Raw genomic sequence first — 20,130 nt, 5'->3', positions numbered from 1 at the left:
CTTCCTCTAGCTTGCTGTCTAAGGAATGTTTAAGGCCTTAAGTAAACTTTCACATCCATTGGGATGGGTTCTGGTCAGGCGAGGTTAATATTAATACAAAACAGGTTTTTAGTTAACCAAAAGTTGTAGAAAGAATAGATTTGCGGACCAAATGATAAAATTTAATAAAAAGAAATCAAGAATCACAAATTCCCACTATAGCCTCTTTGTTCTTTGGATGTGCAACAGGCAATCTGTCACTGGGATTGTGTTCAGGTTTTTATGTTCCATGTAACATATAGATATATAAATCCATATGTATATATACTCACATATGCACACATTGATATAGATAGACAGATGTAAGGTAGTATAGATATCTTGGTTATTTTGTTCACCACTTGTGTGACCTTGATAAAATTACTGATGTCCTCTGGGCCTCCACCTAGATGATCTCTAAGGTCCCTTTCAATTCTAAATTCTATGCTGTGTGTGTGTCTCTGTGTTTTCCTATCTAGACTATAAGGTCTTTGTTGTTAGGAACTCTCAGAGCGGGCAGCTAGGTGGTGCAGAGGATAGGGCACCGGCCCTGAAGTCAGGAGGACCTGAGTTCAAATCCGGCCTCAGACCAAACACTTGACACTTACTAGGTGTGTGACCCTGGGCAAGTCACTTAACCCCAATTGCCTAAAAAAAAAAAAACTCTCAGAAAAGGTTCAAGTGCCTAGAGTTTCTGGGGTTTCTGGACTAGAAGGTAAACTTTATTCTATGGACCTGTACTCCTTAAGGAGCTGGCAATATGGCAAGAAATTTAGGAAATGCTTGTTAATTGACTAATGCTTGTAGACTCTAGGATGTTTTAAGATCAAAAGAAATACATTACATTAATCAAGTAGGCACCAGCATTTTAGGAATGTGAATCCATACTTCTTGTATTAACTGCAATACTCGTACTGGTTATAGGAATACAACAGATATCAGTACATGAGCATTCAAATAGGCAAAGGTTGTCTCAAAAGAGCTTTAATGAAACATACCTGAAAAGTCACTGTTCAATTATAGTCTATAATAAAAGACAGAAAAAATAATTAAAATCTTATGGTATCCAATAACAAAATCCTGGGTAATCTTTGCAAATGTGAAGGGCTGTGTGTGTGTGTGTGTGTGTGTGTGTGTGTGTATTTGTATCCCGGAGGAAGCCCTTCCTATAGTCCACATAGTCTCTGGGAGTCTCCATCACAACTTTCCTTGGCACTGAGGAGTCAGAACCCCAGGGTATAGCTGTTCTATCCTCTCAGGGCTCTAAGCGCAGCCACGAGGAGTTGGGAAGAGAAGCCATTATTTTAACCAATGGTGTGCTGATAAATGTTTAACACCAGGCATTCCGTGGGGGTGGGGGGGGAATATATATAGGACATAGTTTTAAGTTAAATCGATGTTAACATCTTCTCTACTTTCTTAAGTCTAGACAATCAAACAATAAATTAAGGCCTGGCTTGTAGCATTTTCCAGTGTTTAGAAGGGCAAATGAGCACCCTGAAAGTTTAACTATTTCTTGGGAGCCAGTAAGAGTTACCTTCATCATATCCCTGGTTATATCTATTGATATACTAGACTTTATACCACAGGTTCCTAAACTTATTTGGCCCACCATCTCCTTTTCAAAAAAAAAAAAAATTACTCAGCATCCCCCTGGAAATCTACTTTCTTTTAACCTTTTAATGTTTTTTTTTTAATTTGCATCATTTAAAAAAATATATTTTTAAAAATGATACACCTTAAATTTAATAATTTATTGTAAATTTGTGGGATTTTTCTTGCATTGAAATTTTGATGATGCAATATTGTATCATGTAACCATATAGTGTTGTATTGTAAACGTCATTACATGCACATATTCCTGCTGATGCATGCTGGACTTCCCAACAAAGTGAGACACACTTACCCGCCAACACTTGCTTGTTAAGACCTGTCAGCAGACTTGACCACTGATTGGTTATAACTTGCATTTAGTTGTTTATTTGGAAAATAATGAAATTACTATGACTTTAACTCTGTTATACAACAGATGAAACATGTACAAATAGTTTTGCAGAATTTTCTTTTCTTCTTTCCTTATGCTTTTACCACCCCCGTATTTTTATTCAACATCCCCCAACTGCACCAAGTGCTACTACTGCCCCCCTGGATTAGTCCAGCACCCCCCAAGGGGTGGTATCATTCACTTTGGGAACCTATGCTCTATCTATACTGTCATCTGCACTATTTTCTTAGAGATGAGTGACAGCATGGTAGGGAGAGGAGGGAGCACTGACTTTAGAACAAGAGGAGCTGTGTTCAAGTTTGTAGCTGTGTGGCTTTGGGGAAGTTCAACTTGATTCAATTCAATAAACATTTATTAAGTACCTGCTATGTGTCAGGCACTATGCTAAGTGCTGGGGATACAAAAAGAGGCAAAAAGCAGTCTGTGCCTTCAAGAGGTTTACAGTTGAATGGAGTAGACAACAAGTAAGCAGATACATACAAAGTAAGCTATATGCAGGGTACATAAGAAATAATTAACAGAGAGAAGACACTGGAATTAAGAGGGACTGCAGAAGGCTTCCTGTAGAAGGTGGGATTTTAGTTACGACTAAAAGAAAACCAAGGAGCCCAGTAGTTGGAATGGAGGAAGGAGAATGTTCCAGGCATGGGGGGGGGCAGCCAGAGAAAATGCCTGGATCCAAGAGATGGAGTGTCTAGTTCATGGAAGCCAGAAAAAAATGCCTGGATCTGAGAGATGGAGTGTCTTCTGGACCTGTTTCCTCACCTGTAAAAAAGAGGTAATAAAACTCATCCTATATACTCCACAAGCTTTGTTGTAAATGTCAAAGAGCTAATTAAATGTTAGTTGTTACTCTGAAGATAATGAAAACAGTAAGATCCATGAGAACTTTCTTTTCCTTGAGTTTCTTCATGTGTAAAATGGGATAATAATGCCTTCTATAATTTATCTTACTGAGCTAATTCACTGAGATCTTATTAAACAGATATTGTATAAAATGGGGATAATTATGCCTTCTGTAACTTATCTTCCTGAGGTAAGTCACTGAAATCTTATTCAGTATATATTGTACAAAATGCCAGACATTGCACTAGGTGCTGGAGGTAGAATAATGAGCATGGAACAGTCCCTGTCCTCAGAAAACTTGCATTCTACTGAGGGAACTTAGGAGAGTCTCCCAGCCCAGAGTGTTGGGAGCCCAGAAGCAGTGGTGTGGACCTGGGATGGGTGGGGTTAAATTTGTACACACACCCCTTTCCCCTCCCTCACAAGTGGATCTATCTGACCGAGCCAAGAAAAATATAAATGAATTGTTAAGGACTGATTAGGAGCTCCCAGGACTTCTGGCTGGTGGTTTTTATCTTCTTGTATTTCTAAGTACCCTGGGAACTGATTTTACTTGGGACAGGGGATATTTGAATACATTTTTATTCAATGGATTGTTTTATTTGACCCTTCCGGCTCTGAGTAATCCATTGTATCAGATGCAGAATGGCAACCCAGACAGGTGAAAGTGCTAATAACTGGGAGGCTTATCCAGGTCTGGTGTGGGAAGTTATACCTAAGCTGGGCTTTGCAGGAAGCTCAGGGGTTTATTAGGTGGGGTGAGAAGTGCATTGTGGGTGTCAGGTAAGAGTAGGAGTGAAAAAAGAAGTCATAGCATTGCTTTCTTTTGTGTTAGAAAATGCTCATTGCTCAGAAGATGGTTGTCTGATCTGCCATGTTTCCCACCTTGGAGAGATGTAAAAATTGGCCCGTGGTTTGGGTCGTGAGTGCCTTCGTCCAGAGCCAGCATCTTCTGAGGCAGCTCTGACATTTTGCTTTTCCGGATGTCCTGTGCCCTTTTGGTTAAAGTGAGTCATCTCTCTGATTGCTGAAAGCCAGGTGGTTCAACCGCTTATGAACTTTCTCAGAATTTCCCAGCTCAGCCAGAAGTTGAACTTCACTATGTACTGACAGGTTTAATGCTGCCTGTTTTGTTTACTGCACTATCAATAACAACCCTTGACCTTCCTGAACTTCCCTTGAAACCTAATCATGACTCAAAACTGCCCCAAGCACAGGTCTATTAATGGTATCAGCTGTCATCTGGGAGGTCAGAGAGTACATTGTAGAGGTTGGGGGGTGATGCCCCATGTATTTCTGTAGCTACTGGGCTGTAGACGTTAGAGCCTGTCAGTTACAATAAAGATAGAAGCTTTTTTGTCGACTGTTTACTTCTAGAATTCTAGTGGGGTGCAGTGATTGAGCCTGGGGAGAATCTGCAAGTGTAACCATGTCATTCTCCCTGCTCCAGAAGCTTCTGTAGCTCCCTATTGTCACTAGGATAAAATGCAGATTTCCTCTGTTTAGCGTTTAAAGCCTTTCCCAGACTGTCTCCAGCTCACCTTTCCAGGCTTATTATGCATTACTCCCCATCATGTACCAGCAGAACGATTTAGTCGCTATTCCCAAGTGGCATTCCAAATCTCCTCTCAGGGTCTTTGTACAGATAGTCTCCCATACCTGGAATGCTCTGCCTCCTAGATTTCCTAGCTACCTTCAAGGCTCAGACCAAATGCCACCTCTTTCAGAGCCTACTCTGATCTCAGATGCCCCCCCCCCCCCAGTTATTTTGTATTTACTTGGTATGTATTTTGTACTTACTTATCTGTGTACATGTTATTTTCTCCTAATAGAATACAAGCTGACTACAGGGAAGGAGTGCTGAGGGTTTGTCTTTATTACCCCACGCACCTATCACATAGTGCCTGGCACATAGAAGATACTCAATAGATGCTTTTAAATGCCCCATGTGAGAGTATTAAGATGGGAACTTACTTGAAAGAGAGGAGGACTCCTAGCAGTATTAATTAAATATCACAGCTTCCCTTGGGTACTGAAGTGCTTTGTGGATCATTAACTAATTAATAGAGAGGCTAAGAGAGAGAAAAATGATAGCTAATGTAGGTGTTATGGGTCATTGTCCCTTGGAGATCTATCAATCCTCTTCCCACTTAATGACTGAGAAGCTTTCAACCTTGTTGACCATTCCTTCTGTCCAGATATCCTCTCCTCTCTTGGTCTGGATGATACTACTCTCTCCTGGATCTCCCCTTACCTGTCTGACTGGTTTATCATCCCTTTCCTTTTCTGTAAGCGTGGGAGTCTCCATTGACTCTTCACTCTTTTTCCATTCTCTCCTTTAGTGATTTTCTCCACTTTCCTATGTTGAACTAATAGTTGTCTGTTGTACATAGACAACTTTCTATGTATCCATCGCCAGTGTCTCGCCAGAGCTCCAATCTTACATCTCTCCAACTGTCTGCTGGACAGCTCCAACTGGATGTCCTTTACTTGCTGGTACCTGAACAAAATGGAATTCATCATCTTCCCTCCCTCCACTTTAATCAACCCATTCCCCAAATTTCCCTATTTATATTACTTCTGCTCTCATGCTCCCAATCACCTTTGATTTTTACTTCTCTCTCCTCTGGCCCTCCCTACTCCCCTCCTCACCATTCACCCAGGAAAATACAATCAACCAATAGCTGAGTTCTGTCCATTCTATCTCTACACCATCTCAGCTCCCTCTTCTACTACCCAAGTTCAGGCTGTCATTACCTGTCAACTAGCCTATATGTACATTCTTAAATGCCTCTAGTCCTTCCTCTCTCTAACCCACATCTAGGTTCTTCTGATACCTTCTAATTATCAGAAGGGCACTGATGTAGAGCTGGGAGAGACTGAAGAGGTCGTTTAGTCCACCCATTGGCAAATTGCTTTATGTTCTAATGAAATTCAAGTAGTATTCCAGATGATTATAACAGTATTTATAAGTTGCATTCCTGAATCTTGTTTTGTTAATGAATGCTCATCTTTTATTTTTAGCATTTCTTTTGTGTGTAAGAATAAATTAGCTGTCCCATACCTGATTTACATTATTCACTGAATTTCTTTTTTATTCCCCCTATTCTGGGGAGGTACTAGGTGTAAGACTATAAGTGAAACTGTTATTGGGGCTCAGGAATGGAGGCATTAATGAGCTGAATTTGAAGATAGATAGCTTAACTCTTGCCATGAGGGACAGGTTCCCCAACGACTGAACCCAGTTCAAACTAGGTCTTGATACCAGCAAGTTCCCCAAACTCTGTGGGTCCAGACAATGTTAGAGATGCAACAAGCATATATGTGTTCATGTCTATAATAATTATTAAATCCTTTTCATCTCAGGGGAGAGAGTTTTGGCATAATAACAATAGCTAGCATTTATATAGCACTTCAAGATTTACAAAGTGCTTTACAAGTATTATGTCATTTGATCCTCATAATAACCCTGGGAGGTAGGTGCCATTATTACTCTCATTTTACAGATGAGGAGACTGAGGTAAACAGAGGGTAAGTGACTTACCCAGGGTCACACGGTTAATAAGTTTCTGAGGCAGGATTCAAGCTCAGGTCTTCCCAGTTGTAAGTCCAATACTTTATCCACTTGGCCACCTAGTTGCCTAGTGGAAAGGGCCTTGGACTTAGATCCAGGAAGACCTGGGTTCAAACACATCTTAGAAAGTGTGGATTCTGGGCTTATGGATGGAAGGGGCTTTATAGATCATCTCTTCTTACCCACTCATTTTACAGATGAGGAAACAGGCTCGGAGAGCCAAAATGATTTGTCCAAGGACACAAAAGCCAGGGTTTGAACCAAGGTGGTCTGACTCCAAATTCAGCTCATTTTCCACCTCACATTGTGTCCTTTCGAGTTACTTCATCCCATAACGCTTCAGTTTCCTTTTTTGTGTGTGTGAGGCGATCGGGGTGAAGTGACTTGCTCAGGGTCACACAGCTAGTAAGTTTCAAGTGTCTGAAGCCATATTTGAACTCAGGTCCTCCTGACTCCAGGACTGGAGCTCTATCCATTGCGCCACCTAGCTGCTCATCAGTTTCCTCATCTGTTAAAATGGTAATAGCATCAGTAGAACCTGCCCCATAGGGTTGTAATGAAGATCCAATGCATTTGAGGGAATTGTAAAGCACTCTGCAAGCCTCAAAGCATAATCCAAATGTTAGTTATCATAAGAACACATTTGTGCTAGCTTTGTTCCCCCTAAATGTATTTTCTTTTGCCTACATTGAAGATCATTTGTCATTTTTTCCTCCTACTCACACAGTTGGGTGATATATTCTTGCAGTATCCCTCCTCCCTCTTGACAGCTCTCCCTCAGGCCTGAAAATCTAGCATACCCATGGGAAAATGAGTCCACTTACCCACAACATTTCAGGAACTCATCTATGCTAGAAAGTGAGGGCATACCCGTGGCTGCTGTAATAAATGTCTGTGGACAATGCCACAGGAAAGAAATGGTGGCATTTTTTCAGTTATTAGTGGGGGGAGGAAAAGCAAGTGCAGGTGTGAATATGGAAGGCTATAATGAAAAGGATGGATTTGAAGACAGGTGATGTAGTTTCATATACCGTGTCTGCTGCTTAGGAAAATCTCATTAGCTTCTCTGGACCTCAGTTTCCTCATTTGTTAATGTAGAAGTTGGACTAGGTGACCTCTCTCCATATAGAATGTGATCTCCCTGAGGGCAGAGACTTTTATTTTGGCTTTGTATATTCAGTATTTAGCACATGGTAAATATTTAATAAATGCTTATTTTTAAGTCTATATCTATTCATCTATCTTAATCTATCCATTCATCTATATCTATCCATCCCTTCATCCGTATCTATCCACTCATTTATATCTACTCATATCTACCCATTCTGCTAATTTATCTATTGATTAATTTAATTAAGCCTTTATTTTTTCTTCTTCCTACCTTCCTCCTTCCCCTACTCCCAGGAGAAAAAAAAAAGAGAAAAAATGAAAATATTTGTAAGAAATAAAGAGTCATGCAAAACAAATCCCTATATTGGCCGTGTGCAAAAATGTATTGTCTCATCTTCTGCATATTGAATCCATGTCCTCTCTGTGAGGAGGTGGGTGGGAGGTAGCATTCATCATCATCATCATCAGTCTTTTGAATCGTGGTTAATTACTGGGTTGATCAGAGTTGTAAGTCTTTCTGAATTGTTTGCTTTTGCATGTTGTTGTCATTGTATAAATTCTTCTTCTGGTTCTTCCTACTTATCTTACTGTGCATACAAGTCTTCTTTAATAAATGTTTGTTGACTTTCATCCAATTATGAAGGGACATAAGCACTATTTTCAAGCAAGGACAAGAAGATCTGCTTAGACACAGACTCAGTGACCTTTATTAGTCAATCAAGAAGCATTTGTTAATTACCACCCACTACACCTTTGCCTTTTCATTGGTTCTTTAGTTCTCCCCAACAGTGGTGTCAAACTCAAATGAAAACAGATCCCTCCTGGCATCATATTGACTTAGAAAACCACAAATGAACATTATCTGTGTTGTACTGTATTTTTATTTATTTTGTTAAATATTTCCCACTTACATTTTAATCTGGTTCTGGCCACATTTGGGAGTATTGTGAGTTGAGGAAAGACTTCATGGAGAAGGTGACATTTGAGCTGAGTTGTCAAGGATAGGGAAATATTGGAAAGTTGATCCAGTACTCTGTGTTTTCTTGTTTGGTCAAGGACTTCCTTCTTTCTTAAGCTAGAAGGGAAGAGCCAGACTATAGACATTTGAATGAGCCAAGCTCACTCCAAAACTAAACAAATTCTCAACATTTTTATAGTCCTTTGGACTGGATTGGGAAGACAAAAGGCAAGTAGGGATTATACAGAGTTGAAAGACATTTGGGAGAAACAAGTAACATGTTAACAGCAGGTTGAGCTAGAGCAAAATTTCCCAGGAAAGAAAACTTTTCTGAATTCTTCAGTGTACCATTGTAACCTACCTACTTCACTTTGCACCAGCCTGCAATATAATCAGGTTAATAGATCATTTGTGGAAAATATGGGAAGACACAGAAAATCATACAGGATAAAAAGATGTGGGGAGTTAAGCTCTGCATTGAATCAGGCAGTAGCCGCACCAGTGAGATTCAACCAATTCAGCACACATTTATCTAGTGCCTGCTGTGTGCAAGACTATGCTAGACATTTAATCTGTGGAAGAATTTTGCATTCTCATGATTATTATGAGGGAAGCTCTTTGAAAAACTTAAAAGTACTTTAGATAAAAGAATTATTAGGGCTTATTAAAAGCCTGGAGGAAGGATTAAGATTGTTCCATCTTCATCAGAGGTGGGGAAAGCCTTAGAGGCACCTGAATTACAAAAAGCTGCATTTCAGTGAGACCCGAGAAATGTAGTGAATAGGTTACTTCCCAGTCTCCATCTCTACGTGCTGAAATCCCAGGATGAAAACAAGACTTTAGTTTTATCTACCTGATGCGGTAGCTCTTACTCTCAATCTGTTAACATTCTGAGGACACCAGTCCAACACTTGGGCTGGCCATCCCTGGCTCTTGCTACATGACTGGTCATGTCCTTTTTCAGTTGGTCACACCTGTCATTGATAATGTCTTACACCACTCCTCAGTGCGAGTCATTGGGAATAGGCTAAAATCTATGGATATCCATGATACTGCAATAATTAATTGGTCAGAGATCATCATTCATTCATTGTTGGTCAGTCAATAAGTGTTTACTATGTGCCTAAAATGCTCCTGGCACTATGCCAAGTGCTCGGGGTACAAAGAAAGTCAAAAGACTTTCCCTGCCTTTGAGAAGCTTATGATATGGGGGGGGGGGGGAGATAACATATAAACACCTATGTACAATGAAAGGAAATGGCAAACTACTCTAGTATCTTTACCAAGAAAACCCCAAATGGGGTCATGAAGAGTCAGACACAACCGAAAAACAACAAAATGTACAAACAAGCTATATTCAGGATAAATAGGAAGCAATCAATAGCAGAAAGGCCCTAGAGTTAAGAAGGATTTGGAAAGGTTTCTTGTAGATGGTGGGCTTTTAACTGGGATTTGAAGGTAACCAGAGAGAGGAAATGAAGAGAGAGAACTTTCCAAGCATGGGAGATAGCCAGTGAGAAATGCCCAGAACTGAGAGATGGAGTGTTTTGTTTCAGGAACAGCAAAGAGGTCAGTGTCACTCTTTTGGAGAGTAGATGGTGGTGGTGGTAACAATATGTAAGAAGACTGGAAAGGTGTGTGTGGTGGGGAAGGTGCTTATTGAAGGGCTTCACAGCCAAACAGGATTTTATATTTGATCCTGGTGTTCTGTGACCCATGGCATTATGGAAAAAAGATTAACATTTAAAAGATACTTTTGTGTCATGGGATAGCCACCAGCTTGATCTCCTCTTACTCTGGGCCTGGCATATTACATTGGCAATAGTTGTCTAGGAAAATGTTTGAATTCCAACTATTGTCTGATATATTGGTGGGTTGCCTGTCCACCTAAATGTCACAATTTGAGTAATATGTATTTTTCATCCACTTTATTTTTCCATTGTGGATAGTTAATGCAAGAGTTCTGATTCCCAGTTTAAAGATAAGGAAACTGAGGAGTTGTGACTTGCTCAAGATTACATAGCCAGCCTGTGTCAAAGGCAAAACCTGAAACCATGACTTCTTGGCTTTGAGGCCAGCTTTCTCTCTGCTATCATACTTTGCCTCTCCTAAGATTATTTTCTGTGTTCTCTTCTTGGGCTTGGGGTGTAATGATGTAATTAATCCTAGATAGTGTCTCCCGGATTTAAGAGGTGCATATACAAGGTTATATGGCAAGACAGAACATGTCTATTCTTGGGACAGCTGGTAGTGGTCAGCTGGAGGATATATTGCCATCATTTGATGGTAACCTGCACAGTCTTAGAAGCATGAGGTCCCAGGGAAGGGACTTAGAGCAAGAAAATCTGGCTTCAAGTCCTCCTCCAGCCTGTGACTTTTGGCAAGTCACTTAACATCTCTGGGCGTCAGTCCTCATGTGCAAAATGAGGCAGTTAGACCGAGTGGCTTCTGAGGCCTGTTCCAGCTTGAAATCTATGATCCTGTGATCATTTGGTCTAATGCTCTCTTCCCATTTTACAGATGAGAAACCCGAGGCCCAGAGAGATCAAGGGGGGTAGCAGTAGATAGAGCTGCTGGGCCTGGAGTCAGGAAGACCTGAGTTCAAATCCAGCCTCAGCTACTTACTTGCTGCGTGACTCTGGGGAGATCACTTAACCTGTCTGCCTCACTTTCTTCATCTCCAAAACGGTAGGGTGAGACACTTCTGACATCTTGGGTCTCTTACTCAATTGCGCATTTCCCAGCCAAGAGCCAATCCCTCAGCTGCAAACCTTCGAACCGCCAGCAGAGGGGGCGCCAAGCACAGGCTTTCATCGGATTCCTACTCCCTCCCCACCCGCTGTGCCTGTCTTCCTCCCGCCCCAGCTTTCTCCTGCACCATAGCATCCCCCAAAGTGGCTGTTGACCTTTCAGGCTTTAGTAAAGTGATGCAACAGGATGATATTTCAAAGAAAAAAAATGCTTATCTAAATTCTGGATCCAGTTTTCCCGTGAGAGTATTAGGATTTTAAAAAAGTAGGTCACTTTTAAAGTAGGTCACTCTTCGGGGGCGGGGGTGCGGGGGAGAGGTGATGAGTTGAAGCCCTGAGCCTCCTATAGCGGGGTGGAGGGGGGGGGGGGACGGGAAGCTCTGGCTTTCTCGGATCCTCCCGTCCTCTGGGTCACCCAGCTATCTGCAGGCGAAGAGGGGTGACACGGACACTCCAGGGAGCGCCAGGCTGGTCCCGTCCCGGGCCTCCCAGGAAGCCTAGGTAGGGATGGGCGTAGCCCTGCTCCGCTGGCGCAGGTGAGCAGCAGCGCAGCTGGACGGGGCGGGGCGAGCAGGGTGGAGCTGGGGGCGTTTGGGAGGGAGGGAGGGGACTGTCGGAGCCGCTGGGGCTGGTTAAGGAGGCGCGCGTCTCCTCGGCTCTCGGGCTTGGCCGGCGGCGGTGCGTTCCAGGGACCCGCGTCAAAGTGGCCCCCCACCCTCCCTGCTGCCCAAGCGGCGGCCCCGGTTTCTCCCTGCTCCTTCTCGTCCGAAGGGGTAGAGGGGGAAGCCACTCAGTCGGGATGTAGGAGTGGCACTTCTCGCACCCCCCAGCACCCCGGCTAGGGGGCCGTGTTTCCGAGAATCTTCTGCCTCCTGCTAGTCTGGATGGGAGCGGTCTTGGAGGAGGCACAGGGGATCACACTGGGGGAGTGCGTGTGTGAAATAAGCCAGGAGATGGCGAGGATGCAGGTGCCGTCGGAGGGAGGAGGAAGTCGCCTTGGCGGGCATCCTTCCAGCCTTGGACAGGGCCCACCCGCTACGGTGAACCCCGGGGCTGGGGGCGTTGGTCATCACCCTTCGGAAGTTCTGGGGGCAGGGAGCGGACCGGTGTCCCGTGCCCTCCCTTCGGGGGCACTTTGGATCATAAGCTCCTCGAGGGGGGAGACTTCCTTTGCCTTTCTTTGCCGGACGCTTGAGTTGATAGCGGGCGTTTAATAAACGTTTGTGGGCTCACGGGCTGGGGTGGGGGGATAATGCAATGGCTGCGGGTGGAGGAGCAGGGCTGCCCCCCGCCACGTCGGGTCGGCGGGCGGGACAGCTCCGCGTTGCCCGAGCTGGGGCGGCGGCTGCTGCGGCTTCTCGGGAGCCTCTTTAAAGCTGCAGACCGGCTGCGGCCACGTGACGCGGATTCCTGGAAAGTTCCTGGAAAGCGGCCCCTTCCTCCGCCTCGGTGGGGAGAACGCCGAGCCCGGGAGGGAAGGGGGTGGGGCCAGGGCGCGGGGCGGGGGGCTCGGCCGCGGCCGGAGCGGAGCGGAGTGAGGCGCGCGCGCGCGCGAGGCCCCGACCGCCTTCTCCTTCGAGCCCCGCTTCTCGGCCGGCTGCGCTGGGCAGCCCCCGAAGCATGCGCCCCCGCGCGCTAGCAGCCGCTGCCGCGGATGGTGCGCGCCCGGCCCCCCTGCGCTCGGCACTCCCACCCCCTCCCGGGGGGCCCGAGCGGCGGCGGCGGCCGCAGCGGGAGGAGGGAGCCCTGGAGGGGGCTGCTGGCAGGTACCAACGGGGGCACTCCCGGAGGGCTCCGCCCCGGGAGGGCAGCCTGGGGCTGGGGAGGCTAAGTCGCCTGCAGGGGAGGGGGGACGGAAGCGCTCTGCTCCCCGGTTTTTACCGCCTCCCCTGCAACGGGGTCGACCTGCAAGCTCTGCCCCCCCCCCCCCCCCCGCACCCCCGGGACTTCCACCCTCTTTACAATTCCTTCCTGGCGTCCCCGACGTCTCCCGGGAATGTTCCTCCTCTCCACCCCTGACTCCGAATTCCCATTCAAATTAATAATCCTTCTAATAATCTGACCTCCTGCCCCTCCCTCTCTTCCAGCCTCACTCCCACCCCCTTTCCCTTCCCCCCTCCCACCAGCCAGAGGGAAACCCGGGAAGCTGCTGGAGGGAGACGGGAGGGAAGAAAAAAAAAGTGTGGGGGGTGTGGGGGTGGCGGAGAAGAAGGACACGGTCCCTTGGGCTTTTGGCCGTCGCCTGCTGAGGGAGTTCCAGCCACTGTCAGCACCACTGCCACGCTCCGGGTCTGCCACCTCCCAGGGCATCTCAGTGCCCTATTAAACATCGGGGGGGGGCTTGGGCAGACACCCCTCCTCTCCCTCCGCCCCATGTCCACTGGGGAGACAGCCTGGGTTAGAGAAGGAGAGGGAGGAGGAGGAGGAGGAGGAAGGCGGCGGCCGAGGTAAGGGCACAGCGTACATTTCAGTTTCTAGGGCGCACGCTCGCGTGGCCGTAGCGCCTCCTGGTCCCCCAGCCCCATGTGGTTAGGGAGGGTCGATTCCTCGACAGCGCCGGCGGCTGCACCAGCACGGGCTGCCTGAGCTGGAGCTCCCACAGCTGCCTCCGCGGGAGCCCGACAGAGGGAGGAGGAGGGAGGAAAGGAAGGAAGGAGAGGAGGAGGGAGAAAACCAGAGAAATCTCTTGGGCAGGGATGTGACCATTCGTTCCTTTCAATGTCATGGGCTTCGATCCCCCCTCCCTGGGGAAAATCGGCGCCTTAGTGTGAGAAAGGAGACTCGCTGTCCAGCAGACCGCAGACGGCTCTCGGGCTGGGGACCAGGTTTGTAGTGGGCTTCCTTCCCCACCCCTCATCCCCACGTCCCCAGGGTACTTCGACATGTGTAGTGCTGCTTTTGGGGTGGGGGGCTGGCGCCCTTGGTAACCTTGCTCCCTTTTTTCCATCGGCCGCCCTTCCTCACTTGCCCTTGAAATCCCACCGAGGTTGCAGGTGACTCGCCTCCCTCCAGAGAAAGCCTGACAGCGGCGGGCTGGCGCCCCCCCCACCTCTGTGCCTCATCCCTCACCCCTCGATCTGGCTCCCCACCCCCAGCCGCCTTGGCCAAGGTGGAACCTGGATGCTCCTGGGGTTAGAAGTGCCGCCGCTGCTGCAGGGCGGGGTGGTGAGGGTCGAGCCTGAATGAGTCTCTGCTCGACCTCCCAACGAGGAGGTCTCACTCTGATTCTCTCTCCCTTTGTCCCCTCTCCTCTTTTCTCATTGCAGGCGAATAGAGGGTGACGGTGCGCTGGGGGGCTTTGCCATCCTCCTACCCCGCACTGGGGAGGAAAAGCAGCCAGGATCCCCTTCCCCTTTCCCTTCCCCACCAGCTTGGTTTTCTCCTCGGGAGGTGTTTTGAGGATCCCCTTGACTTCAAGGAAGGACGGACGGCCCACCCAGACCCCACATCGTCTTCCTCCGAGCCCCGGTTTCGGTGGCAGCTTCTCCGTCGTGGTGACCCTTTCCCCATGACCCTAAGGTCCCACGAGTCCACGGTGGATGGTGCGGAAGGGACTCGAAGCCAGTGGGGGGCGGCAGGTGCAGCAGAGGAGCAACCCTCGGAGGTGGTGCGTTTGGCTACAGCCATGCGGGAATTGAGCCAGGCAGGTAGGTGAGGGGATGGGACAAAGAAAGAGCGAGGGTCAGGGTTCCAGTCTGCTGAACTCCAGGTCAGATAATCTTAGGGCAAAGACATGGACATCTCAGGAAACTGAGGGGGGCTAGCCAGAGAAACGGGATCAAGGTGTGAAGGGAGTAAGAGGGCAGAGATAGAGTCACAGCTTCACCTTGCAGCGCCACCCCCCTCCCACTCAGCCCCACCCTCCACATCAAGGGAGACTGGAGAAGGTGGGGGAGGGGGGGAGACGGCCCACTTTCAGAGCTTCTAGCAACTGGAAGAGAAAGTGCTCCTCTCCTCAGCTTGATCCAAGGTACATGCCAAAAAGCATTTGAAGTCCAAAGACTTGGGTTCAAATCTCAACTCTGATAAGTCATCTAAACTGCCCGGCCTTTAGTTTCTGCAAAATGATGGGCAGGTCTACATGCATTATCCTTGGGGATCTAGAAAGGGGGCAGTTAGAGAAAGATTAGGTCCTGGGGAAGAACTCAGGGGTGTGAGGGAATTGCTTAGGAACAGAGCAGCCTCGTGCCATCCCTTTGACCTAGAATAGCCTCATTCCCCCAGGAATCTTGTGTCCGGGAGGGGACAGAAATAAATCTGAAACTGGGCAGGAAGGAGTCGTCTGCCTAGCTTCTCTCTCTCCGTGGCCGTCCGCCCCTTTGGCGGGTGCCTAGCCTGGGAGATGACTGGGAGGTGCTGGTGCTCCCTGGAGCTCCAGCTTCCAGGCTGCTGCCGAATTCCTGGGCTGGAGCTGTGGCCAGCCCGATGGTCCGGGCAGAAGTGGGGCAGTCTGCAGTCGGGCGCTGGTGGATTAGGATGGAATTATAAGGGTGGGGAGAGCAGGAAAAGCTAGTGCCTCTCACTGCTGCCCCCTTACCCCCTTCCTAAAGTGCTGCTCATCATCCCCCCTTGGCATCTGAAAGAGAAAGCAAAAATATCTATACCTACATATGTTGTTGTTATTATTACTATTTTGCAACATATCCTGCAGCCTGAGCCTTCTCTTTCTGCCCCTGGCTGAGCCCAGGTATTTAGTTTGACCATGGGGGTGGGGAGCCTGACCGTGGTGTCTTTCCAAGGTCTTGGGAGACTTTTGCAGCACCCGGGAGGGAGGGAGAGAGGTAGGTGATCCTGCAGCAGAACCAGCTGCTGCTGCAGCCTCTCCATTGCAAATCATGCAGGGTTTTCAGCCTCCAGCAGGGGAAGAAGGGCCTGCCAGGAGGGGAACAGAGACAGAGGCCAAACTTCCTAAACCATAGAGGCACTCTGGTTTACGTCTGCTATAGCAGCAGAACTGGGTGCAGGCGGATAAAAAGAGGAGACCGCCCTGGTTTACTGTCGGGTTTTACAAGAGGTGAAGCCAAGCAAAGTCCAAAGGAGTAAAAATGTTCTGAGCAAGTACTGAGCTTTCTCGGAGGCTGCACGCTGGGCTTTTTCTTACGGAGTGATAAGGGATTTAAAAAAAGAAAAAAGTGGCCGTAATTGAAGCAATAATGAAAAATGGTTTTCTATGCTCTCTTTTTCTCTAATATGTATAATATACATATGTGTACATGATATATAGACCATATGATAATATATAATAATATGCAATGTATATTATATATAGATTTTTTTGGGGGGGGGGGAGATATGCTTAAAGAAATGAGCTTTAGCCCTCCTTGAATAAAGACAGGAATAACTAAAACATCCTTCTCGGGGAGAAAAATAGAACAACTTAGAATTCTCCCCAGAGATGAAAGCAGAGGTAATGTGAAATGGTTCTTTGATGATAGGATAGGGCAGGGGGTCTTCAGCAGAATTACCAGTGTTGGAAAATGGACTTTCTGTGCCTATGTGTCACTGAATTTTGAGCTTAGTAACTTCACAGAAATGAGTAGGAAAAGCACTGGGGGCTGTTGGAGGTCTTCAGCAAGAAAAGTAACTTCAGCATTGAAAAGTTTTTTTTTTTTTAAGTTTTTAACTTTGAAAAAGTCCATTAAGAGGAAGGCTTTTATTTAGAGATAGAAAGTCTCCATTCGGCATCCCTGAAAATCAAATAGATTCCAAACTTCCTTAAAGTTTTCCCAAGCTGAAGTTCTGGCAGCCTCTGCAGGAAACACATTCTCCCCTTGCAAACTTTCTGTAGAAGTGAGGAGGAGTTTTCCTAGCAGCAATTTCTCTCCCGTGATAACTGGTTAGAATAGTCCCCTCACCTTTCTTCTCCTTTTTTTCTTCTTAAACATCAACCTCAGGATGGTACTGGGGAAGCATGACTGTTAATGAAGCCAAAGAGAAATTAAAAGACGCCCCAGAAGGAACCTTCCTGATCAGAGACAGTTCTCACTCGGACTACTTGCTTACTATATCTGTCAAAACCTCAGCAGGACCAACCAATCTTCGGATAGAATACCAGGATGGGAAATTTAGATTGGACTCCATCATCTGCGTCAAATCCAGGCTGAAACAATTTGACAGCGTGGTCCATCTAATTGAATACTACGTGCGAACTTGCAAGGACAAGAGGACGGGTGCCGAAACCCCTCGGAATGGAACCGTGCATCTCTATTTGACAAAACCCCTCTATACGTCCACTCCAACCCTCCAGCATCTCTGCAGACTCTGTATAAACAAATGTACAACTAAGATCTGGGAATTGCCTTTACCAACAAGACTAAAAGATTACTTGAAAGACTATCAGTACCAGGTATAAATTTCTCTCTTTTTTCTAAACACGCCTCATGTAGAATCTCTCTGAATGCAGCTATGTCAAGAGAGCCAAATCGGCATAGCCCTGGCTAGCCACGTGTCCAACTCAGAAATGGGATTTCCTCATAAGAACAACTGTAGTCAAACTAATTTAACTGTCCAAGGAAGGCTGGGGGGGGGGGGGAACAAGTCAACTATATTAAAATCTCCATCACTTTTCTCATCTGAGTGACTTTACCCCGACACCAAGAGGAGTCTTTCTCTCTCCCTTTTTTATGATTCAGTGTTTGGTGGTACATTTGCCAACCTGAGGGTCAGGGAAACCTCTTTTTTTTTTTTTTTAATAGGTCATTTTTGTGTGTGAGTTCTTAGCTGTCGGGGTGTCAAGGGTACATGCTGCCAGGTGTTCAGCTGATGTTAAAGCTCAGAGCTGGCGCCAAAAGAACTGGAAAGGGAGAAGCCGAGATGGGGCTGCTCACAACTTATTTGCCTGGTGGTGTCTTAGAATGTCTTTATTTTACATTCTGGTGTACTTGTTTAGAGTTTTTGTTGTTCTTGTTAAACAGAACATGCTTGTCAGTATTTATCTTTTGTTTTATACCATTCACCAAATCCAACAGTGACCGTGAAATCTTGTATTTGTCTTCTGACTCCAAACGGCCGACGATCTCGTGTGAGTAGGAGAGTACTGTAGCCCTTTATTTAAAAAAAAAAAAAAAAAAAAAAAAAAAGGAGCCTTACTTCAGAAACATTTCAAACTGGTGCAAACGGACCTTGATTTTCCTTGTTTTGTTTTTGTTAAAAAAAAAAAAAAGGCTAAATACAAGAATGTCACGCTCCACAGGTGCAACTGAGACCATGGTGATGAAAACAATGTTTTGTCCTTGCTGAGGTAGCCAAAGTCCTGACCTGTGGCCATTTTCACTTTTTTGGAAATGGCTCTAAAAATCAATGTGCGGGTCGTCCTTGAATTGTCTGGCCACACAGAATCGGCAGTTGTCTGCCTTCTCCCCTGTCGAGTACTTTGGACTTCATTTTCTTCCAGATGCAGGGGAAAACGGGCCTGTTTTATTTTTCCCAAAGTGTTTATCCACGGCTGTTACTAAGTATCCAACTTTGATTAGAATGTACTAAATAAAACAAACGCCTTTTACAAGCTGCCCTCCTTCCTTTTGAGTTGTAGAGATTGTAGAGAACGTCGCACAAATAAAGTCTGGCTGTACCAATCTCCGTCCTGGTCACACTTCAAAACAGACATTGAGAAGTAAGAGAGAAAAGGGACTCGGGCTTTCTGGAAAGCTCCAGGTGGATAGGGCTTTTCAAAAATAATAATAATAGTAGCTTATGTTTATAAAGGACTTTAAGGTTTACAAATTGTTTTACCTCGTTTTCTCATTTGAGCCTCGCAACTGTCGTATGAGATAGTTGGTATTGTTATGCCCATTTTCCAGATAAGGAGACAGACTTTGCAAGTCTGAGGGTTACGTAGCTTGTAAGTGTCCGAGGCAGGACTCATCTAAGTCTAGTAGTCTGTGGTTGTTAGCTGTGACCGAGAGAAGTGGCTTGTGCTTTTTTTTTTAAGCACCATAGATAGGGTGATAAAATAATAATAAAATATTTATGAAAATAATAATAAAATAGAAATTTAACAGAATAATTTAATAGAAATGTGTTCTGGTAGCAAAATAAAAATCAAAAGTTGTTACTCATTTTCTTTAAATGGTCTTACCTTGACTATTGTGTACCCCAAGACTCCTTTTTATCTGAGGTGCTTAACAATTCCCCCTTTTCCTTTTCCTAATTTACTACTTTGTATGGTAGGTGAATCATGATGTACCTACCCTAGAAAGCTCAGCTGTTAGGCACTAGGGTGCTAAGGGTTGGCTTATCAGTCAATCACCAACCATTTATTAGGTTCATACTATGTGCCGGTGCTAGGGTCAGGGAATGAAAAGATAAACAAAATGCCCTCTACACTCAATGAGATTACATTCTTTTGGGAGGGACATCTCCTGTCATTTTCCTTAGTATTTCCAATTTTGAAATGGGTTGAATGATACCTTCCCTTTGTAATCCTCCTTGGCTCCTGTGAGAAATGTTTCTTTATAAAGGGCTGTGGGGTTAGTGGGAAAATCCATCTCTGTGTGTGCAGATGGCATTCTTCAACAAAGAATCCTTACTCTTAAGGATTTATATGGAGTTTAAGTTGTGGTCTAATAAGTTAGAATGGGACCGTCAATTTGATGTTATCTTGGGAATATGTGAAGAATCATAGATTCAGAGTTGGAAGGGACCTTAAAAGCCATCTTGCTTAAAAGCCATTTTACATATGAACTGAAACTTAGAAAAATTATTTAACTTACCCAGGGTCACATGGGTAATAAATAGCAAATTGGGCCAGGATTCAAACCCAGGCCTTCTGACTCCAAATGCAGTGCTTTTTGATTTGAACCCAGGTCCTAGGATCATAGATTTAGAGCTGGAAGAGACCATCTAGTCTAGCTCATTTTACTGATGAAGA

General features: G+C 45.7%; 1 protein-coding gene across 5 annotated transcripts in view; it reads left to right on the top strand.

Moving 5' to 3' along the window:
- SOCS2 (suppressor of cytokine signaling 2) overlaps positions 1-18,765 on the top strand; it is a 33,553-nt gene extending 14,788 nt beyond the window's left edge. Inside the window, exons 1-4 of one of the 5 annotated variants that reach the window (XM_027842501.1) lie at positions 11,943-12,301; positions 13,956-14,086; positions 14,528-14,908; positions 17,156-18,765. In XM_027842501.1, the coding sequence (XP_027698302.1) occupies positions 14,770-14,908; positions 17,156-17,613 (597 nt within the window). In that variant the 5' untranslated portion in view covers positions 11,943-12,301; positions 13,956-14,086; positions 14,528-14,769 and the 3' untranslated portion in view covers positions 17,614-18,765. Of the gene's footprint in view, positions 1-11,942; positions 12,302-13,004; positions 13,028-13,194; positions 13,709-13,955; positions 14,087-14,527; positions 14,909-17,155 lie in introns of those variants that run through there. The other 4 variants (XM_027842504.1, XM_027842503.1, XM_027842506.1 and 1 more) reach the window with 4 other exon arrangements.
- The last annotated feature ends 1,365 nt before the right edge of the window (positions 18,766-20,130 follow it).

This window comes from Vombatus ursinus, unplaced genomic scaffold, assembly GCF_900497805.2.
Source record: "Vombatus ursinus unplaced genomic scaffold, bare-nosed wombat genome assembly UNPS02014874.1, whole genome shotgun sequence".
In the NCBI taxonomy this organism is placed as follows: domain Eukaryota; kingdom Metazoa; phylum Chordata; class Mammalia; order Diprotodontia; family Vombatidae; genus Vombatus; species Vombatus ursinus.
This window is presented reverse-complemented; position numbering and strand designations above follow the sequence as displayed.